The following is a 21,986-nucleotide window of genomic DNA, read 5'->3' as shown; positions in this document are numbered from 1 at the left end:
AATGAACTGGAAATCAAAATGAAAATAATTCTTGACCAGAGGTTACCCTCTGGTTAATTATGCATGTAGTTGAAACTGAATATCTGAAAATTTACCCTTAAAGTAAACTTTCAAACGATCAATTTCTTATAGCAAATATGCCTCAGTGTAGCAGAGCCTCTTTATGGAAGCCATAATAAGACATTGTTTAGAGAGAAACCAGTTTGCAGTATATTACTAAATGGGCCACAAGGGATGGATTGGTTATGTGATAAAGCCTCCTGTGTAAACAGTAACATCAGTAAGAACAGTTACATCTTCATCTGTAGGTTTTGGTTTCATGACCTTCTATGCAAGAAAATACATGTAATGTGTACTTGTAACTGCTTCCTTCACAGTTGACTGTGCACTGTAATTAAATATCAATGTAAATTTTTAAAAGAAAGCAGAAATAATTTCATCAAAAATTATAATTCTTATTGCACATTTATTTTATTATTTTTTTTTATTTGCGTTTATTTTTTAGCTGGTTTATCAAAAGTATCCCTGCATCTGGCTAATATTGTTTATTATTTATTTACTATTTATTTGCTATTTATTAATGTTATTGTGATGAAGGCATATCAGGCTTTAATGTCTAAGTTTGCAGTGATACAAAGGTTGGTAGAGTGGTTAACGGTGGTATACTAATGCAAGAAGATCTAGAAAAATTAGGTTGATGTGCTGAAAAATGGTAGTTGAAATTTAACATTGACAAGTGCACAGTACTGCATATGGGTGGCAGTAATTCCAGAGTAACTTATCAACTGTGTGGTGCACACTCAGGGTAGTGGAAAAAGAAAAAGACCTGGGGGTAATTTTGCAGTCAGATATGAAATTGTCTGAGCAGTGCAGACATGCTGTCAGGACAGCCCACAGGGACAGTGAATGATATACAGAATCTTTGCCAGCAGGGATAAGGAGGCATAAATTCAAATTGAGGAAAGATGGTTGCAGGATGCAGAAGTTTGCCTTTAGTCCATAGGTGGTTGATTGTTAGAACAAACTTACATCTTTTGTTGTGGAAGTTGATATTTTAAATAAATTCAAGGAAGAACTAGGCAAGCTGTTGGAGGGAATAAATAGGTGAAATAGGAGGGGTTTATTTATTTATTTATTTATTATTATTATTATTTTTTTTTTTTTGGCTGATTCTATATAATATAAACTTGCTTTCTTGCCTCATTTACCACCACTACCACCACTAATAATAATAATGATAAAATACCATTTTACTGTAATACATAATAATGATAAAATAGCATTTTACTGTAATACATAATAATAATAATGATAAAATACCATTTTATTGTAATACATAATAATAATAATGATAAAATACCATTTTATTGTAATACATAATAATAATAATGATAAAATACCATTTTACTGTAATACATAATAATAATAATAATAATGATAAAATACCATTTTACTGTAATACACACCACTATGTAAGATGTGAAAGGTGATCAGAAAAGTGAATCAACTTGTATAACGAATACATATTGCTGGGCAGTTAACGTTACAGCCAGGGTCTGCAATTTTGAAATGATGCTGTAACCAACGTAAAATAGTACAATTTATATGGAGATTTTTCCTAACCGACTTGTTTGTGATGTTATAGTTGGTTATAATTTTTTTTTTTTTCAATGTTGTTTTAATCAAGTTTGATTATATATGCTCCCCAGAGCCTATAAATGGAAAATGTAGTTCTGCATTTGTACCATCGAAAAGGTTAATGATTAAAAGTGAAATTCTATCATATTATTGACCATTGCGTTGGTTGTAATTTTCAAAATCTACTTAATTGGCATATGCTCATAATTTGTGTAATCAGTATCTCTTTATAGCCAAGTGGTCAGGTTCCAGGGCACATAAATACATATGCTTTGAGTGACTGTGGTGTGAGACTACTCTCCCTCATATCTATCAAGCTATCTGTCTTGGATACTCCTCTGACTGTGTGGTTGTTTCAGAGTAAAAATGTAAAAAATAATTTTGTTTATATACTTGTTTCAGTCTGTATATGAGGTGTTTCAGTTTAAAGGCACTGGGGTCTATCTCACTTATTTTTAGATTGCGGCTCTAGGTTTTCTGTATATTTTTTTCATATTTGGGCTAAATTTTTTGAGTTTAGTGCTAAAGTTGGTCTATTTAGTCTAAAAATGTCACCAGTATACTTTTGAAATGGTCGTATGTGTTCTTTAATTTGGGGGAGGTGGAGGAATGTTTAGCTGGGTAGAACAGATTGCTGGCTGTAAAAGTACAGTTGTATCACACCTTCTCATGCTACAGCTGTTGTATTTTCTGTTTTTTTTCTTCTTCAAATAAAATTGGTTTCCTTTCCTCAGAAGTACACCGATGATATTTTTAGACTAAACTGAGGACATGTAAATTGCATGTGTACACAGGGTTACCCCATTGACTCCCTTTGTCTTAAGGATGCAGCATGATTCCTATGGTCCATCCTTAAGGCAAAGCCAGATGTGGTGTCAATAGTAGTCTGTGTAGTGTCATGTCCTGTTGTGGACTGGCTGCCCTCCCAGTGACTTTTAGCCATTGTGGGGGGGGAGGAAATCACCTGGATGACCAGATGATTACTCACTGAGCACCTGTCTTTCCGCAAGAAGGCGGGCCATCTGCTGTGCGCTTACTGTGATGTAAGTGCACAGCAGATGGTCTTGCTTCCTATTAATTTCCTGGGGTCACAGTTTCTTCTTTTGTCTTTGGTTTTGATGGTGCTATATCTTCCCTTGAAATTTAGTTTCTTGCTTTCTGTCTAAACTTAGTTTTCTTGATTGTGATGTCTTTGTTTTGTGCTAAAATAGTGATTTCTCACAGTGATGAGTAATGTATCACTTCTGCTTCTTTTCATTTACTTTTCTTACCTGTTGTCTTTGTTTTTTGTCATGAGTTTGACATCTTTTGTGGCTGCAGCATTATACTGTATTACTTATCATAGGACTGTATGTTATGTCTGGCCTGTTTGTTTCTTTCTTCCTCCATCTGTTTAAGCCCTTGTATTTAATCTCAATTCTTGTCTCTGTTCCTCAGTTAGGGTTACTTTCTTGTTGCCTTTTATGTGCAGATGCAAGTTTTGCAGTCAGTGATTTCATTTCTTCCTTTTTTGTGCATGTTGTCTTTTCTTTTCTTCCTTTGCTAGTAACCTACTCTGTTCTTGCATTACTGTGTCTTGGCACTAGTTTTCTTCCACAGTTCTCTACACTTATGACCTTGGAGGAGTGACATCCTTCTCTTGAAGGCTGTTGTTGCAAAATTTGTCAAAGCTGTATAATGGTGGTGCCTGATCTGTCAGGCCCTTTTCACTTATAACAGTATAACTCCATAAAAACAATGACATATTCACTTCAAAAGTGTGTATGTATATTTATAGTATAACCAGTTTGGAAATAAATCTAAGCCAATAAATCATCCAATATCAAGCACTGTGTAGAAGCAAAGTCATCTGCAGGTAAATGAACCACTAGGTGGCAGTGATCACAGTGTGCTGAAGTGGGATTTACTCAAAGAGGTAACTACCATTAGGGTTAAAGGGAAGGGTTATTGCTTTCGTAAAGGCGACTACGATGGACTGAGACAGTATTTAAATTCTATACAGTGGGACCAACTGATGATGTTACCAACAGCAAATTCAAAATGGGAAGCATTCAAAGAACTTATCTTGGAAGCTACTAGGCTTACATAGTAGGCCTGAGTGGATGTCAGATGAACTAATGAGACATATGGCAGAGAAGAAAAATGCATGGGATACATACAAATTACCACGTGACACAGAAGCCTATGATAGATACAAGTTGATCTGTAACCAAGTTACAAAGGAGGTTAGGCAGGCGAAGGCAGATTACAAGAAATCTTTGGCAAGGGATGCAAAGAAAAACAGCAAAGAGTTCTTTACTTATGTAAACTCTAGAAGGAAGGGGATGAATCAGATTGGTCCACTTGATATCGATGGGTCAACTGTTCATGATCCTGCCCAGGTAGCTAACAAACTGAATGAATATTTTGCATCAACATTCACACATGAGGAGTTATTCAGCGAGGGGAATGCCAGAGGTGTATCCAACTCTGGCAGTAAGCTAGAGAATCTTGTAATAACTGAGAGTAAAGTGGAGGAGAAATTGTTGAAGATAAATACAAGAAAGGCACCTGGGGTGGATGGGATCTATCCAGTTATATTAAAGGAGGCAGCAAAGGAAGTAAGCAAACCCTTAGCCATAATTATGAGAGCTTCCTTGGACTCAGGGGAAGTACCCATGGACTGGAGATGTGCAAATGTGACCCCAATTCACAAAGGAGGATCAAAGAGCGACACAAGTAATTATAGACCTGTTAGTTTAACTTCTGTTCCTGAAAAATTAATGGAGGCACTGGTTAAAGAAGCACTGCAGGATCATCTAGACAAGACTTCGGTTATAGCTCAGACACAGCATGGTTTTGTTAAGGGGAAGTCTTGCCTGACCAATTTGATTGGATACTATGATGTAGTCACAAAAGAACTGGATGCAGGGAATAACTTTGATATTATATACTTGGATCTTAGAAAGGCTTTTGATACTGTTGCACATGGAAGCCTGCTGCACAAATTGGAGCAGTGTGGCATTGGAGGCAAATTGCTGCTATGGATAAAGGGGTGGTTGAGGGGAAGAAGACAGAGAGTGGTAATCAATGGACACTACTCATCGTGGACTAATGTTATTAGTGGAGTCCCTCAGGGTTCAGTTTTGGGTCCATTATTGTTTTCTGTATTTATAAATGATATTGATGATGGTATATCAAGCTTAATGTCCAAGTTTGCAGACGATACGAAGGTTGGCAGGGTTGTCAAGGACACTACTGACACTATGCTACTGCAACAGGATCTGGAAAGGTTGAGCAGATGGGCTGAGAGGTGGCAAATGAAGTTTAACATTGACAAATGTAAAGTACTACATATGGGAAACAGCAACCCCAGAGCAACGTATCAACTCTGTGGTACTACACTGACAGTGGTAGAGAACGAAAGGGACCTGGGGATGGTTGTGCAGGCAGATATGAAGTTTTCTGAGCAGTGCAGACAGGCTGCAAGAGTAGCTCATGGTGTATTGTTAATGATATATAGGAATTTTTCTAGCAGGGATAAGGAGGTGATTATTCCCTTGTATAAGGCAATGGTCAGACCACACCTAGAGTACTGTATACAGGTCTGGAAACCTCATTTCAAGAAGGATGTAGAGATGCTGGAATGACTACAGAGAAGGGCAACAAGATTAGTGAATGGAACAAAGGGGTGCTCTTACAAAGAAAGGACCTAAGTTTTGCAAATTACAGTGTCTGGGACTAGGCACCAGCGAGGTGATCTGATAGAGGTGTATAAAGCCTTGAATGGTTTGAGCATGCTCAATGCTGATGGGATTCTTCCCCTTGCTCAGAATAATCACCTGAGAGGGCATAAATTCAATTTGAGAAAAGACAGATGTAGGATAGACGTGAGGAAATTTGCCTTTAGCCAGCGGGTGGTTGGTTGGTGGAATAGACTTCAATCCCTTGTCGTGGAAGTTGATAGCCTAAATAAGTTTACGGCTCAGCTGGACAGGTATTTCGAACGAACAGAGGGGTGAAGTGGAAGTGGTTGTTTTTTATTTATTTATTTATTTTTTTTTTTGGCTGATGCTGCATAAGCTTGCTTTCTTGCATCAAATGCCTCTACTAATGCTAATGCTAATATTGAACATTTGGTACATAACCAGTTTGGAAATAAATCTAAGCCAATAAATCATCCAATATCAAGCACTGTGTAGAAGCAAAGTCAAACAAATATTCCAAGTGTAAAAATCAAACGTAAAATGTACAACCCCTTGCATTAATGTATTTTTTTTTAAAGTCTAGAATTTCTTCCAAACAGACTTCCTAGAATCTGATATCCTAATTGAATATAACAAAAATTCAACCTCCGAAATTTATGGAATTGAATGATCAACTTTGTAAATTTCATTCATCATTCTCCATTAATCAAATTGAACCAGCATTTAACTTCACACAAGAATCACTGTAATTTGAATATGTTGGCCATACCTTATTACAAGTCATAGGAGGAAAATTGCTACCTTGTTAATAACCGAAAATTGTAATCCAAAATGCTCAATCTTAGAAGAGGGATTACATCCAAAATTCAAAATCCCCACAACATTAAAAAGACATCAGAAGATGAAATTAATGACAACTACCAATTTGTAAGATCATCAAAACAAGCAGCAGTTATTGCACTCGTGCAACAGAAAAAAAACACAAACGTTACCAATTAAAAAGAGCTATTTCTTAAAAACAGTCATCACTCTCATATTCTTCCTAGTTAAATTCAAAGTACCTCCTCTCCTCTCTACTGTCTATTCAATTGACCAACTGAATTGAAAATTAGACTCCATTCTGTGAGCAGGCAACCATGTTTCCACTGAAGTGACAAAATGATACTTAGAAAACAATAAAACATCAATGAATGAATCCAATTAATTTCCAAACTATGAAGAGTCTGATAAAATACTAAAATCTCTTCAAAGAGAAATGGGAAAAAGGTGTGGCCAACACACAACTGAGAAAATGTTATCTTGTGTTTTGGTCAACTGCCTTATTTATTTATTCTGACGGAATGCAATAGGTGAATTGCTTAATCCATATATAAACTGTGTGTTGAAACCAATGTAAAAAATAATGTCATTATATCAGTTTTAGAATATACTGACGAAATACAGTAGTTGATAAAAAAAATTACTCGGGCACATACACTGAAATTCCTGTACCAAACAAATACAATATAAGAATGTGGTCAGTAGAAAAGGGCTTATGTTCTATTCATAAAGCTTATAGATTCAAGAAGCGTTTATTCAATAGATAGGGAATGGACTGGACATCAAATTAACATCATATCAGTCTGGGATATAGAGTGGAATGATAAAACTGAGAATAGAAGTATGCTATGTGTAAACTTGTTGAATGTGATGATTAGCTCTTTGTGTAAATGGGCAAGCAAATCATGACCCCTTATTATTGGTGGTTGGGGGTGAGCTTCAACTGTTTGGACACTGTTGGGACTTTTATACACTGAGTGGGCAGAAATCATGGGATACCTACCTAGTAGCAGGTAGGTCCACCCTTTGCCTGGATAAGGGCAGTCACATGGCGAGGCATTGAGTCCTCTAGTTCACGAAAGCGTTCCACAGGTATTTCCATCAATGTTTGCTGCACCGCTGTCCATAATTCCGTCGCATTCCTGTGTGGAGGGTCCAAAACACGAGCAGACATTTCTACAGCATTGCAAAGATGCTCCACAGGGTGCATGTCTGGTGAACTTGGAGGTCATTCCATGGTGGTAAAATCTGCAGAATGCTCTTCAAACCATGTTCTAGTCACCATGGCTCTGTGGGGAGGTGCATTGTCCTGCTGGAAGAGTCCATTGCCCAGTGGGTGCAGAGATGCAGATGGTCTGCAAGGATGGACACATAACCTGGACCGTTCAGAGATGCATCTAGACTGTGGTTCCAACACATGTCAGTTGAACATGCCCCAGACCATACCAACCATCCACCTGTGTGAACAGTTTTTTGTTGACATGACAGGTGCATAGCTTTGTGCAGTTTCCACCAGACATGCACCCTCCCTTCTGCTTGAAATAACTGGAAACGGGACTCATCGGACTTGGAGACCCGTATCCAATCATCCAAGGTACAGTGCTGATGTTCTTTTGCCCAGTTGAGACGTAGAGTCCTGTGTTGTGATGTTGCCAATGGGACTCTGGTGGGTCGGCAGCTCCCATAACCTATTGCAGCTAATGATCACCTGATGGTCTTGGTGGAGACGTTTCTGGCACTTCCCTTATTGAAGTGGGTGGTGATTTGTGCCGCTGTCGCTCTCTGGTTGGCTGAAACAATGCGAGACTGATATCAACGGCAAAGTTCATCCACCATGTTCTCCACCCACAGTGTTGTCTACGATGAGATGTTATCCCAGAAATGGCATATTCCTAATACACTCTTGATACAATACAGATAGTGCAATTTCTGTACCACCTCTGCGATAGTGACTCATGCATTGGGTACACATTGCCATTCCTCTTTCAAAGTTGGTTAACTCACAACATTTATCCGTATTGACATTGAATTACCGTCTGCGTGAATGCAGTGATGCAATGTACTTATATACCTGCCAAATGGTGGGTTCGTCCAATAGCAAGAGGGGGTGACAGCGTCACGTTCCCCAGGAGCCAGATATCCCATGAATTCTGTTCTTTCAGTGTATAGAACATACAAGACATTTCCTTGGATACTTACCATACTAGAATGATATGATAAGTATTCAAGGAAATTACTGTTATTAAGGTTAAAAGCTCTAATTTTCTTAAAAGGAAGTATGTTAGTCTTGGACTTTATTTGAAACTTATTCCATGGGAGCAGCAATTTTGTCAACTGTTTGGCTTTCAACTGAAATGCCAAGGTTCAATTTATACCTTTAACTGAACTTATTTTTAATAGTTTTGCAGTTTTTATGTATTTTATGTGTCATACATTTTGGATGAGAAATGGTAATTAGTATGTTATACGTTATGGTGAGATTTCCCAAAGATAGAAAAAAAACTATGGCTTTTAAGAAAGTTGTAGACAAAAATGTAATTATTGTTTATTATCTTAGTAGTGGCAAAATGATGCAAGAAATCAAGCTTATGCAGCAGCAGTAAATAAAAAAAAATAAAAAAAAAAACCTTCCCACATCACCTGTTCATCTCCTCCAACAGTTTGTCTAGCTCTTGAATTTATTCAAACTACCCACTTCCACAAGAAGATATAAGCTTGCTTTCTTGCATCATATGCCATGCTAATGCTAAGATGGAAGTTTGCTCCAAAAACTAACTACTAGGCTGGCTGAAGGCAAGTTTCTGCACATCTGTCCTGCAACTATTCTTCCTTGATTTAAATTTGTCTTCTCATATGTGGTCTGAGCAAGAGGAGGGATGCCATCAGCATTGATTTTACTTGATCCATTCAAAGCCTTAAACAATTCAATGAGATTTCCTCGCAGATGTGTAGTCTCCAGATGTGGCAATTTACAGAACAGAAATCTTTCTTGTTAAGAGTACCCCTTTTGTTCCCCTCACTACTCTTGTTTGCACCTATTCTGACAGATACATATCCTTTCTAAAATGATGGATTTTAGGAAGGATGTGATAAAAAAAATTTTTGCTATTTCAAATGGATCTTTTTTACTTCTTTCCAGTACGTCATGTAACATAAGTGGAAAAAATAGTTTTAAATTATTGTATATATCTAGAGGGGCTTTGTTAGTTTTACTTTGTTGAAAATGAATGTTTTATTATATTTTTGAAAATATTGATTTCTTAAAAGTTTGTTCTTAAATCAACATTTTTCTTAAAGTTCTGATGTTTGTTGTTGTTATTTGGTTTTTAGGAGCATTAGCAACTAAGGCCATATTGCTCCGTGGATATGCGGTGGTCATTCCCTGACCTTTCCGCATCCTCCGTATTTGGTGGTCATAGGCTCGCACCTCGGTCTAATCAAGAAGCGTGTGCTATGCACTGTTGCTCCTGCCCACTTGGCTACGGAGGCGCCTTGATGTTTGTATTTTCAAGGAAGTGTCTTCTGTTCCAAATTTACCTTATTGTTTTCCAGTAACACTGCTATTGAGTAAAGTAGCTCAATAACAGTGATGGATCCAGACACAGCTTGCAGGGGATATTTTGAATTGCTAAATTGTTGGCTGTGGTTTATGCATTTCTTTTAGAATTTTAAGAGGGAAAAAATGTGTCCCCTCTGTCTTCCCCCCTCCTTAAATAATTTTCAGTGGAAAGAGGCAGAAAAAAAAAAAAAAAAAAAAGTGTGAAGTTGGAAACATTACGAGCGGCCAAAATTCCTGTGATATACATGTTAAAAGGATAATGTAATGCTACATACCGTTTCATATCTTTTTAAAATGATGTAGCACCACTGAAGAATTGATGAAAGTGGTATTAGTAAAAAAAAAAAAAGGTCACTTCAGATATTTAATGAAGCTATGAAGATAACCTGTTCATTGTGTAATACATAAAAGCAGGTTGTAATCAGATTACTTGGGAGAGGCTGAGACAGGCTAGAGCAGATTATGAAAAGGTGTTGGCAAAGAGGTTCATGTAAGTTAATACAGAATGTTTTCATGTGCAATCACTTAACAGAAAGAAATAAACTGTGCTATCAGATACTATAGTAGTGGAATCAGTGTAAATAACATCAAACAGTTGGCTGGTGAGTTGAACAAGTTCTTTGCATCTGTATTCATGCACAATGTACTTTTCAAGGGGTGAAGAGAATTCATATAGTTTAACTATTATTCAGCATTAAATGAATTCATGATAAGTGAAAAAGCACTGGAGGAGAAATCAGGTGCCTGGATCAAATATTGTTAGCATTAGTTGTGGAAGATAATTCAAGGAAGTAGTAAACTCATGCAGCAACTTCCAAAAAAAAAAAAAAAAAAAAGAACCTCCCACATCACCTGTTCATCTTCTCTAATAATTTAGCTAATCCTTCCTTAAATTTATTCAAACTACTCACTTCACAACACCGGATACCTTCACTTAAAAAAATCATTGTAATTATAGTAGCAAGAACCCATATTTTAGATTTTTTTTCATCTTGAAAATGATGGAAAAATAATGAAAAATTATTTTTACTTTTACAATTTGTTTTGGTAAAAGTCTGCAGTTTCAAGACTTAAATATCAAAGAATGTTCAATATCAGTGCTTCATTCACTTTTCTGATTTTTAAGCAAGGGCATGTAGGGATATATCTGCTATCCCTCCAGAGTTATCTAGGTCAGTGGTCTCCAAAGCGGGGTGCACGAGATGATCCATGGGGGTGCGCGGATAATCCATGAGGTGATTTGGTAAGCAGGGTGAGCGATGCAATCCTTCCATTTGGATCAACGTACCTATATGAGGTGACTTTCTCTGCAATGACTATTATTAAAACCATGTTTAGAAATAAACTTTACTTGGAACCAGATCTTCGGGTATCTGTGTTCCAAAATATGAAACCAAGATACACCTCAATAATGAAAAATATTCAAGTACATTTTTTCCTGCTGAAAAATACTGTTGATTTGATGAATACCACTTTGTACATTAATTTCGTTTTGTCTTGTATTTCTGCATCAAATTAGATTGTGATCTTTTGTAATCTTTTAAAATTATATGTGATTTTATATATGTGATTCTATATATATTTATGAATATTATTCATTATTTATGAATGTAAATTATTTAATTATTTATGTAAATTATTTAATTATTTATGTAAATTATTTAATTATTTATGTAAATTATTTAATTATTTATGTAAATTATTTATTTATTAGGAAATTATCATTGCTTCCCTTTCTGTACTATTACCAACGATCTTTTGGGATAGGGAATATACACTCCCAGTGCCCATGTTTAAAAATCAGAAAAGTGATAATGAGATGGTGCGTAAATGTGAAGGGAAGCAATGATAAATTCTTGGTTCATTCACTTTTTTTAATTTTTGAATAAGGACATTTTTTTTTTTACCAAGGAAAAATTTTGGGATTTTACCAAAGCAGGTTAGTAAATCCTAAGGTTTATTGGATTTCAGGCTTTTATAGTAACATATGTATTATTTTTAGTACTACACCCCGGTTTTGATAGTCAAGGCAAGTATCCCTTTTGTCCACTTTAATTTACAGTTCTGTGAAGGATAATCTTTTAAAGGGGGAAAAAATGATAAATCTCTTTTGGTACACATGCATCTCATCACTTTTCTTTATAATTTGACATAATTTAGTGCAGGAATTTTCAAAATTTAGATGTGAATGATATTGTCTGTTAAATAGTTGCTTGCAAGAGCTTCAAGACTATAAATTAGATAGAGGAATTTGCCATGAAAATTTAGTTACACAAAAAGTTATGAAAGTTGGGAAAGACATAGAAAATTTAGTGTAGATTTTACCCACAGTTTATCCATAAATACCCAAAAATTGGAACAAGTTAGTAATTTTTTGTATACAGGAAAGTCTTTAAATATGGAAGGCTAGACATGAAAATAAACAATAGACTAAATGAATCAGAATATGTCAAAAGTCATTTAAATAGATTCATGTGGAACAAAAGAGGTATTATCAAAAAGGCAAAATTAGCTATTTATAAAACATATTTATATTTTAATGCCTGTTTTAATAAGTGGAGCTGAGAGGCAGGAAATGAAGGGATTGATCCAAAATTTGAATTTTCAGAAATGAAATGGAATCCATGGCAAGAATGCATTATAGATGATGAGAAATAAGGGGGGGAAAAAAAAACCTTGAGACACAAATATCCAATTAACATTAACTGAATTGAACAAATATAAAGGATGAGAGAGAGGGAGATATGCAATGCCATATGCAAACTTAACTTTGTAATTATTATATATGATGACACAAAAATAAATTCGTTATGTATTGAAACAACTGTATCTTGCAAATTTGCTTGTTGGACTTGGTTCAGTAAGTAGATTTGCAAGTTTCATATTCAATTAAGGGTTTGAACAAAAACATTTATAAACTTTGTGAGAACTTAAAGTACTTTAATATTAACACAAAATACTTTAATATTAAAGTATTTTATGACTTAAAATTACTAATATACTGTGTACTTACTGTTTTTCATAAAACTTTGTGAGCAAGTTTTATAAATAGCAAGAACTCAATTTCTTAATAAAGTACTTTACATTGTTATTGTTGGTGTTAATTAAATACATATACACAGGGGCTGTATTTCACAGTTTTATTTGGAATTTCTGTATTACAGTTGAGCAATTGCAATGTGAAATTTATCTGGCTAAAGGAAGTTTAGAAATGTTATATTTATTCTTCATGAAGAGTTGCTTCATTACTTAGTTGCTTTTGTAATCTGTGATAACATAATAATAGGAAGGAAGCAGAGTTTCTTCATAGTAAATTTGGAAAGATGAAAAGGAAACAGTTGGAAAACTGGATGTGTAAGTGTTGTTAACTTTGTTAATGTTAAAAGCTCAAATAACCCACTCTTGCAATATTTTATTATTGATTAAATAGAGAGTTCATTATTAGTTAGATTGCAAATTAAGCCCTTTCTATTTCTAATGCAGATAAGAAATTTTCATTAGTTTGTTTTTTGTAAATTAAATCTAGTAAATTAAACCTTTTATTCAGTCAGCATAATCCAGTGATTTCTGTACTGCATTAGTTATTAGAAGTTGTAAACATATTAAATTTTTCATCAAAAAATTTTTCATTTCAGATTCTTATTATGGCTCCACCATGTTTTGCAGACCTTGGTAAACAAGCACGAGACATATTTAATAAAAACTATTGTAAGTAGGCATTAAATATGTTTTTGCAAAAATATAAAATGAAAGTGAGATACAGGAAAGAGAATATTCTCTCTCTCTCTCTCTCTCTCTCTCTCTCTCTCTCTCTCTCTCTCTCTCTCTCTCTCATATATTCATATATACAGGGTGGCAAAAGTAGGTATACAGTACTGAACAGGTCATGTTTAATCTCTTAGGTGCTCAAAATGTCCTCCATCAACGTTGCAACATTCCTGGAACCTGTACTCAACACTGTGACACACAGTAACACAAATTCTGGTTAGCACCAATGTCGATAAATGCTTGAAAGATGAACTCCTTCAATTACGCCCCAAAAAAAGAAGTCCATAGGTGTCAAGTCGGGTGAACGTGGTGGCCATTCAATGCTGCCACATCGCCCAATCCAACATTGTGGGAAGGTTGTGTCAAGGTAGCTCCATACCATCAAAGCAAAATGAGGAGGGCCCCATCTTGTTGAAAGAACAGTTCGGCGAAGTCAGCCCTGGTTGCGAGTTGTGGCACCACCACATTGCGCAACATGTTTAGGTAATTGTTACCATCCACAGTTTTATTGAAAAAAACCAGACCCATGATACCATCGCTGGACAGTCCACCCCATACAGTGATGCCTGGCTGGTTCAGTTCAGTTGTTATAGTCACATGAGGATTTTCATCTGCCCAGTACACAGAGTTATGCCTGTTCATGTGTCCTGACAACTTGAAACAGGCTTCATCTGACCAGATGATCTTATCAAGGTCTGGTTGGTCAGAAATTTGGTTACACATTATCTCACAGAATTGCAACGGATGATGTGAATCGTCCTCCAAAAGGCCATGTAAGAGTCTTGGATGGTACGACTTCAATTTCAGTTTACACATTAAATGTTGCAAGGGCATTCTCGGTATGGATAGTTCCTGAGACGCACATCGTGTGGACTTTTTCGGACTGTTCACGAATGTCAGGACGACTCTCATCTCATTCTCCTCTGTCACAGATGTCCGAGAATGTCCAGATTTCAGTACATTAACCACTGAACCCATTGCATCAAATTTATCTCTGATACGATAAATTGTCAGACATGTTGGTGGAGCAGTGTCGAATGTCTCTTGCCATGCTCTGCGCACCTTTTCAACATTTTCAGTCTTCCAGTACTGCTTCAGAATCCACTTTCTTTGTTCTTCACCCAGACTCCCTGCCATTGTTCTCAATACCTGTAAAATGAAAGAAATCATAATGAAAAATAAAAATAAAATATCCTTCTTATATTACCTGTAAACTAAAAAGAAATAATAATGAAAAATAAAAATACCATGACGTGATCAGTACTGTATACCTACTTTTGGCCCGCACATATATATATATATATATATATATATATATATATATATACACACACGTATATGTATGTGCTGTTACTTACCTAAACAAAATTAAACTTATGGAATATGTAGAATATTCTTTGTGTGATGCATATCAAAATAACTAGTACTAATTATGTTGGCCACGTATTGTATACATTAATACGGAGTGGGGTAAAAAAAAAAAAAAAAAAAAAAAAGAGTAGCTATAAACGCACAAAATATCTTTTCAAATCGGTCCAGCTGTTAAGCATTATTCAGACATGATAATCAGATAATAACTACTATTCTTTGATTAACTCTTGGAAAGAAGGCCATAGCTGTATATAAACAACAGTGCACAATTAATATTGATCACTTGTTGAAGACCATAAGATGTTCGAATTTTAGAGAAAATGCCTTTATTGTAACATGATTTTCTTAGATGTTCACCTACTTTTGTGTAATGTCCATTCTCTGAATAGAGTATAGATCTGTTTGTTCAAACAGATCCAGAACTCCAAATGTGGTCAAAGCTGTTAACAACCAAAAAAGCTGTTATTACTCAAAGACATAATAAAATAACTCTAGGGATGTGCCCTTCCAAAAGGGGAAAAGTAGATATGAACTTCTATTCTAAAGAAATAATAACAACCAGAGTTTACTAATAATTACTGTAGTATTGTGCAAAAACATGGTATGATCCTCTCTAACAAATTTTTAAAGACAGAAATAAATGTAATGATAAAAATGAAGTTTTTTGAGAGAGATATGTTGTTGGAATTATGCATAAGGTGAAGAATGGTAATCAATCTGTATCATTGATGGTATGGTCGTGTCTGAGTTAAAGTATGGTCGTGCATCTACAAAGAGTTATAACTTTTGCAAAAGTGTACCTTGGAAACATTTCAAAGAAGGTTGTAAAGGCTTTTAACTAAGAATTGGAATGGATGGGAATATGCCAATGCATATGACAAACCAGGATGCTCTTCTGATTTGTCAAGCATTGGTAATGTCAAGTATATGCTTAACTGTCTTCAGTTCTGTCATCCTGACAGGCATTTTATTTCATAACATTTTCCATTTCATGTCCTGCTCTTAACCATACCATATTCCACTGATCCTTTCAGCAAGAATTGAGCTGCTGCTGATAAGGCCAAGATATCACAGGTGTGGCTTTTTAACCATGTCCAGGTTTGCTTGTCTTCAGAATGATCTTTAGGGAACCCTGATCTGAACCCACCAGGTTACACATTTTTACCATAATTGTAGACCATGACATGCTGCAAAAGACATTATCCTAATATTTACAGACTGAAATAATCACTAGTTGGAAGTACATGCCAGTATACTCTGACTAGTGAGAGTAGATGGCAGTATTTCATTGGATAGTGTATATACTGCAATAGATGATTAAGATGGTAAGTTGAAGAAGCACTATGTAAAGAATTCAGCAATTAGAGTTGAAATGGTTAGGGTGGCCATTTCAAGTAATTTTTGAATTTTGTTTGCTAGTATATCAGTTAATAAATTTTGTTATAAACAACTGTTTTTATTTCTTTTAAAGTAGTTATTGCCAAAAATTTTAGTGGAAGTAATTGTGGTGGCACTCTATATAGTTATCACTATAATTATTCTGAATTAAAATCGTTTCAATTAAATATAAAATTACTAAAAAGACTAAAATGTGTATTAAATAAAATGCTGTAAACACTGAATATGTGAAACTTTAAAGTGATGGTGGTAGTTATATAGAAACAAACCATGTGAAGTGACATGCATGCAAGAAGCAAAGGAAGAAAAGGAAAGAGAAAAAAAAAAAAAAACGAAAGAACACAGGCAGCCAACATTATGGTTAACAAACTCAGACTGGAATGAGTAATACTGTGGAATCTAGGTCAACGTGGATCCTTTTGCATAATCAGTTATTTCAACACAGGATGAATGCACAATCCTTGAATGGGACTGATGATATTGGGTATGATTCTCAAATACAGCCACTCCCTACCTTACATAATACTTGACTTAAGGAAATTCAACTTTACGTAAGTTTTTGCTGGCCGGTGCAAACTTAAAAAAAAACATCGTGGAAACGTATTGTGCATCCCGTAGGAACAAATGGAAGTATCATGAAAATATCTTAATGTGAACCCAATAACACATTGTGTTTTTTTTTTTTTTTTTTGGGTAATTCATTCCAACACCTTGGAAGTTGAAATTTTCACTACATAACTAAACTATTTATCTCTCTAAAAGGTCATTTTTATAATGGAAATTGCACTACACGTTCATCATTATCATATGTTCCCGTTGTAAGAATCAATTTTGAACGCCTTTGCGATATTTTTCTAAAACACATTTCTGGAGGTCACTACCTAAAACAATAAAAATTATTTGCACTTTCCGATTTATTCAGCTTTTCTGTTAGCGCAATCTATTATAAACAGGTAGTAAACTCGATTTTATTGTATTTGCGATAATACGGATAACTGGAATGTGTTGCCTTCACTGAAATCTTCAACAGAAAGTGCAAGTGCTAGGAAACAAAATAAAATTGATTTAGAAATTAAGATTAATTAATAAGTACGAAGCAGGACAAAGTTTGTCATCTATTGCACAGAATTAGATCTTGCTGCTTCAACAGTGAATACTATATTAAGGGACAGTACACATATAAAAAAGCATGTTAAATGATCAACAGTGATTTGTCCAAGATGGAAAAGCTATTAATAATATGGATGGAAAATCAGATTCACAAGCAAGTGCTCCAAGTCCAATGGCTATTCAAGCAAAAGCAAGAAGTGTTTAGGAAGATATTAAGGATAAGTACGGTGAACCCCAAGCCAAGTTCGTGGCAAGCAATGGGTGATTTAATAGGTTTGAGCATTGTGCTGGTTTCCATAACATTAAAGTATGCAGTGAAGTCACCAGTGCTGATTCTGCAGCTGCAGAGAAATTTTGTGATGTGTTGAGAAAACCCCTTCTAAATCTCCACAGCCCTCAACTTCCACAGCAGCGTGCTTATGAGCTGGGGAGTTAATTCTGGCAACAATGCTAAAAAGGTAAAACTTGCTGATGTTATGCCTGTCTCCTCTCTCTTTTTGTAATTTTTCCTGCCATGAGATAAAAAAAATTTAATAAATAATTCTTACATGTTTGTTGAACATTTCTTTTTTACTTCAATCAAATTCAATGAAATTTGCGAGTGCTGCATAAGCATTTAGGGAAATTTCGACATGTAGATTTCTGCAAAATGCAACCCTTACATAAGTCAGGGAGTGGTTGTATAGAGTTTCCTGACAAACATCTGTGGGAGAAGTTGTGAGATGCCCAGAATCTCAATGCAATCAACATTCACAATTGTGCTGCTCCTCCCCTGCTATCTAATTTTATTGTGAACATGTTTTATAATTCTACTTTTATAATTACTTTATTTTACTATGGTTTTATATTGTATTATTTTTAATAAAATTTCATAAAATTGTATTCACTATAGTCACAGTATTTCAGTTAATATATTATAAATTACCACTGTAAATTATCTAATGTATATTATATACAATGCAGTTTATACAAGTGAGTAGTTTCAATAAATTCGAGGAACAATTAGGCATATTTTTGGAGAGGATTGTCAGGTGATGTGGGAGGTTTTTTTTTTTTTCTTTTTGGTTTTTTTTGGCGATGCTGTAGGTTTGCTTTCTTGCTTCATTTGTCACTACTAATACCTTACACTTCTTTCCTGTTATTAGCTAAATGTTTCAAATGTGGTTCAAACATTTAAACAGATTTTTGGGTTCCTGGTTGGCCTAGGTGTGTCAGCCAATTTTTTTATTTTTTTAACAGATATTTACTCAGCTGCTGTTGAAAACAATATTTTAATACTGAATTGCAGGTCATGGGTTAAATTTATTTTTCCAGGTTTACAGACAATAATATTAAGTTGTCTGGCGACCATAGATAGGGTGACTAGATCTTCAGGGATGAAAATCAGGACAAAATGAATTCTTTTGATTAAAAAATCAGGACAAAATGCACTTTGAAGAAGAGACATTTTTTGGATCTATCTAAAAAAGCACAGGTGTGTAATTTTTACTACTTTGTATTTTCTGGATCATCCTTGGTAGGACAATCTGATGTTTGCAATGCTAATATTTCGTAAAATGGTGCCTCCGTAGCCAGGTGGGCAGGAGCGGCAGTGCATAGCACACGCTTCTTGATTAGACCGGGGTTCGAGCCCGTGACCACCAAATATGGAAGATGCAGAAAAGTCAGCGAATGACCACCACATATCCCCGGAGCAATATGGCCTTAGTTGCCAATGCTCCTAAAAGCCAAATAACAAACAACAACAAACATTTCATAAAATAGTGCACAGAAAGATCTCCAGTTTTCTTTTTGGTTAAAAATTCTCAAATATTGGTGGAGTGCTTCTGGTTTATTTTCTATTTTTATATTTTACAAATAGGCTATTTTTATATTAAAAAAAAAACATAAAAACTGAAATATCAAACCCAACTTTCTCCTGTCAAGCATAGATGCCTGCAAACTGGATCTCTTATATTCTAGAGTTTCTCGATGCAGCTAGTTTTGGTGGCTGTGCATCTTCTTAGTACCCATTAGTAGTCAGCCATCATATCAACATTCAAGCAATTGTGCAATATCCCCTTCAACAACTTCATGGAATCCTGCTTCTTTTGCAAGACTTACAATTTCATTTTGTAACCTGGTCACATTACATTCTTCATATTCACGAACAGCATTAAGATATAACTGCTTCTGCGAGCTATTCATTAATCTACATTTCTTTCTAAGCTTCTCCAATCATTTCTATAATGTGCAGAATATTATTAAAACTTTTCCAAAAATCCTCCACGTTATTTTCATTGCTTGTATCAGTTTCAGAAATCAATCCCCGTAACTGTGGGGACTCAGATACCAGGGACCACCTGTACTTATATTTTCTGGGAAATAGTTCAGATGAGAGTGCAAGAAGTGTACTTTAACACTTATGTTGCAGCCTAGTTTTCTGAACTCCATCATATCACTTCAATCTTTTCAAAATCTGGATGTATATTGTTTCCCAAAAAATTGTATACTACATTTTTAAAACCAGTCCAAGCATCTCTTTCAGTTTCATTCATGGATTCTGTGAAGAATCTAGCAGTAGCTTGTGGATTTTATGTCCAACAAAAATTCCTGCTTTAATTTTTTAATATGTATACAATGGGAGTTTAGTGCAAACACACTTCAATTTCCTTCTTTATTCACGGCTTGGAAGAACTAGGTTCATTAAACCTAGCTTTAGATTCAGAGGAGACAACAGTACTTTGTTTTTATCTACTAGTGGCTTGTCTTTAGTATTCTTTGAATCTGGAGTTAGAGAATGTTGTGGTGGTGATCACACTTTCCTTTCCCAATGTTCACTTCTTTCGTGACTATCCGAATCACAGAAAGCAAGGCTGTTTCGTGTAATAAAATTGTTGGTGAAGTAGCAGACCAATAACTTTAAAATCTCTGCACAATAACCAACCATGATTTTTGTACTGAATTTTTTACAAAAGAAGCTTAACATTTTAATGTTTTTTTTTTTTAAAGTGTGCTGAATGGGCTACAGGAATGGAAGCTTACTTGTTTCCTTTATGAACAAGAACTCCTTTGAGGCTAAGTCAATAAATTTAGCTACTGTGAAAAGGAAGGGAAAGGACTTTTGCTTTTATAAAGGTGTGACTACAGCAATCTCAAATCTCTTGTGATAGAAAATATGACTTGAGACCATCAAACATTTCAATCATTCTTTCCACTGCAGGTAGCAAGGAAAGCCATCTCTTCTTCACACTTCCTAAAAGTTGCTTGTATTCCACTTCAACAAAATTGCAGAAGGATTTCAGTGCCTCAACTCTAATAGTGAAAACATGAAAATGTTGAAACACTTTGTTAATAATTGATTCCACATCAATTGGCAACCTATCTGCACTTGTTTGCAAAGTGTTATGCATGATTTGTACAGCTCAGCCTACTCCTAAGGTGTTCATGTTCTTGCTTAACTTATGAAAGACATTATTGCCTTTTCTCGCAATGCCACCAAAGTTGGTGTTGCAGCTGTCACCACAAAATGCTATTATCTTGTTGGTTAATTTATATTTCTCCAATATGGCAGAATGTGATCCACTAATATCTCAGACATTTTTCCTATACGATTTTGGAATTCCAACAATTTCACTTGTATTCCTTTCATAGGTATAAAATACCTCACCAAAACTGGGACCAACTTCAGGCTTGAGTGATCTGATGACTCTACCATAACAGATACATATTTTGCCTCGTGTAAGTCACATATCAATTCTCGAAATGCAAAAGGAGCCAGCACATTCACAACTATATTTCCACATTTTGTTCTTGCACATGAGAATCTTTTTGAGAGTAGTTTCGTATGATGGTAGATGTTCAATCTACTGATCTAAACAAATGGTTATACCTGATACTTTGGAAAGGTAGCAATCCTTGTGCAGCAAGACATTTCCATTCACCATTTACATCTTGTTGTTTTGTCATGAAAGAGGTTAGTTTACGGCTTGCACTTTTTGCTGCAACTGCTTCCTTGTGCTTCTAATTAGCAGTGTGCTGTGTTGCTGTGTAATATCTGAATCACTATCATGTTCAACAGAAAATTCAGCTGTACAAACATTGTGTAAAACTTTACCATTAAACATTGACTTTCAGTTAGGAAAGGGAATTTTTGTTTAAATGTGTCTGTGAAACTACACTTTCACTTGAGCATCTCACAACCTACTGTCAACAAATCGAATTTATAATTAATTACTAGACCCTTCAAATAATGTTACAGAGTTTACATTATCACCAACACATCAATACTTTGAAAAACACCACAGAAAATAATAGAATTTATTCTCACATGTCTATTTGTCGGACATGCTACACACAAACTTCAACGTTTGTGTGGAGAAGAAAGAAAAGAAATATGAGATGCGTTTTTAAAAAAATGGGACATTTGGTGTCCCGTTTACGTTATCTTGGAACAGTGGGATCAGTGGCTGAAAAAGGGGTGTCTGGTAACTCTGTGCTACCCATATACAGTACAGGTAGCCCTTGTTTTGCACTGGTCCGATTTGTGCCGATCACTAACCACAGTGCCATTTTTATTTATTTATTTTTGCAATTTTTTTATAAATTGAAAGTTTAAAATCGTCAGGCAAAATTTATCGGCATCATACTGTGCTATG

General features: G+C 35.2%; 1 protein-coding gene across 1 annotated transcript in view; it reads left to right on the top strand.

The window, feature by feature from the left end:
- Positions 1–21,986, top strand: part of LOC150081704 (voltage-dependent anion-selective channel-like) — a 180,556-nt gene that overhangs the window by 15,678 nt on the left and 142,892 nt on the right. The window contains exon 2 of the mRNA XM_090379569.1: positions 13,338–13,410. Coding sequence (XP_090235695.1) covers positions 13,347–13,410 — 64 coding nt within the window. The 5' untranslated portion in view covers positions 13,338–13,346. The remainder of the gene's footprint in view (positions 1–13,337; positions 13,411–21,986) is intronic.

Source organism: Mastigoproctus giganteus, chromosome 8 (genome assembly GCF_048544385.1).
Source record: "Mastigoproctus giganteus isolate SK-2022 chromosome 8, ASM4854438v1, whole genome shotgun sequence".
Lineage (NCBI taxonomy): Eukaryota > Metazoa > Arthropoda > Arachnida > Uropygi > Thelyphonidae > Mastigoproctus > Mastigoproctus giganteus.
Note: the sequence above shows the minus strand (reverse complement) of the source record. Positions and strands in the feature narration are given on the sequence as shown.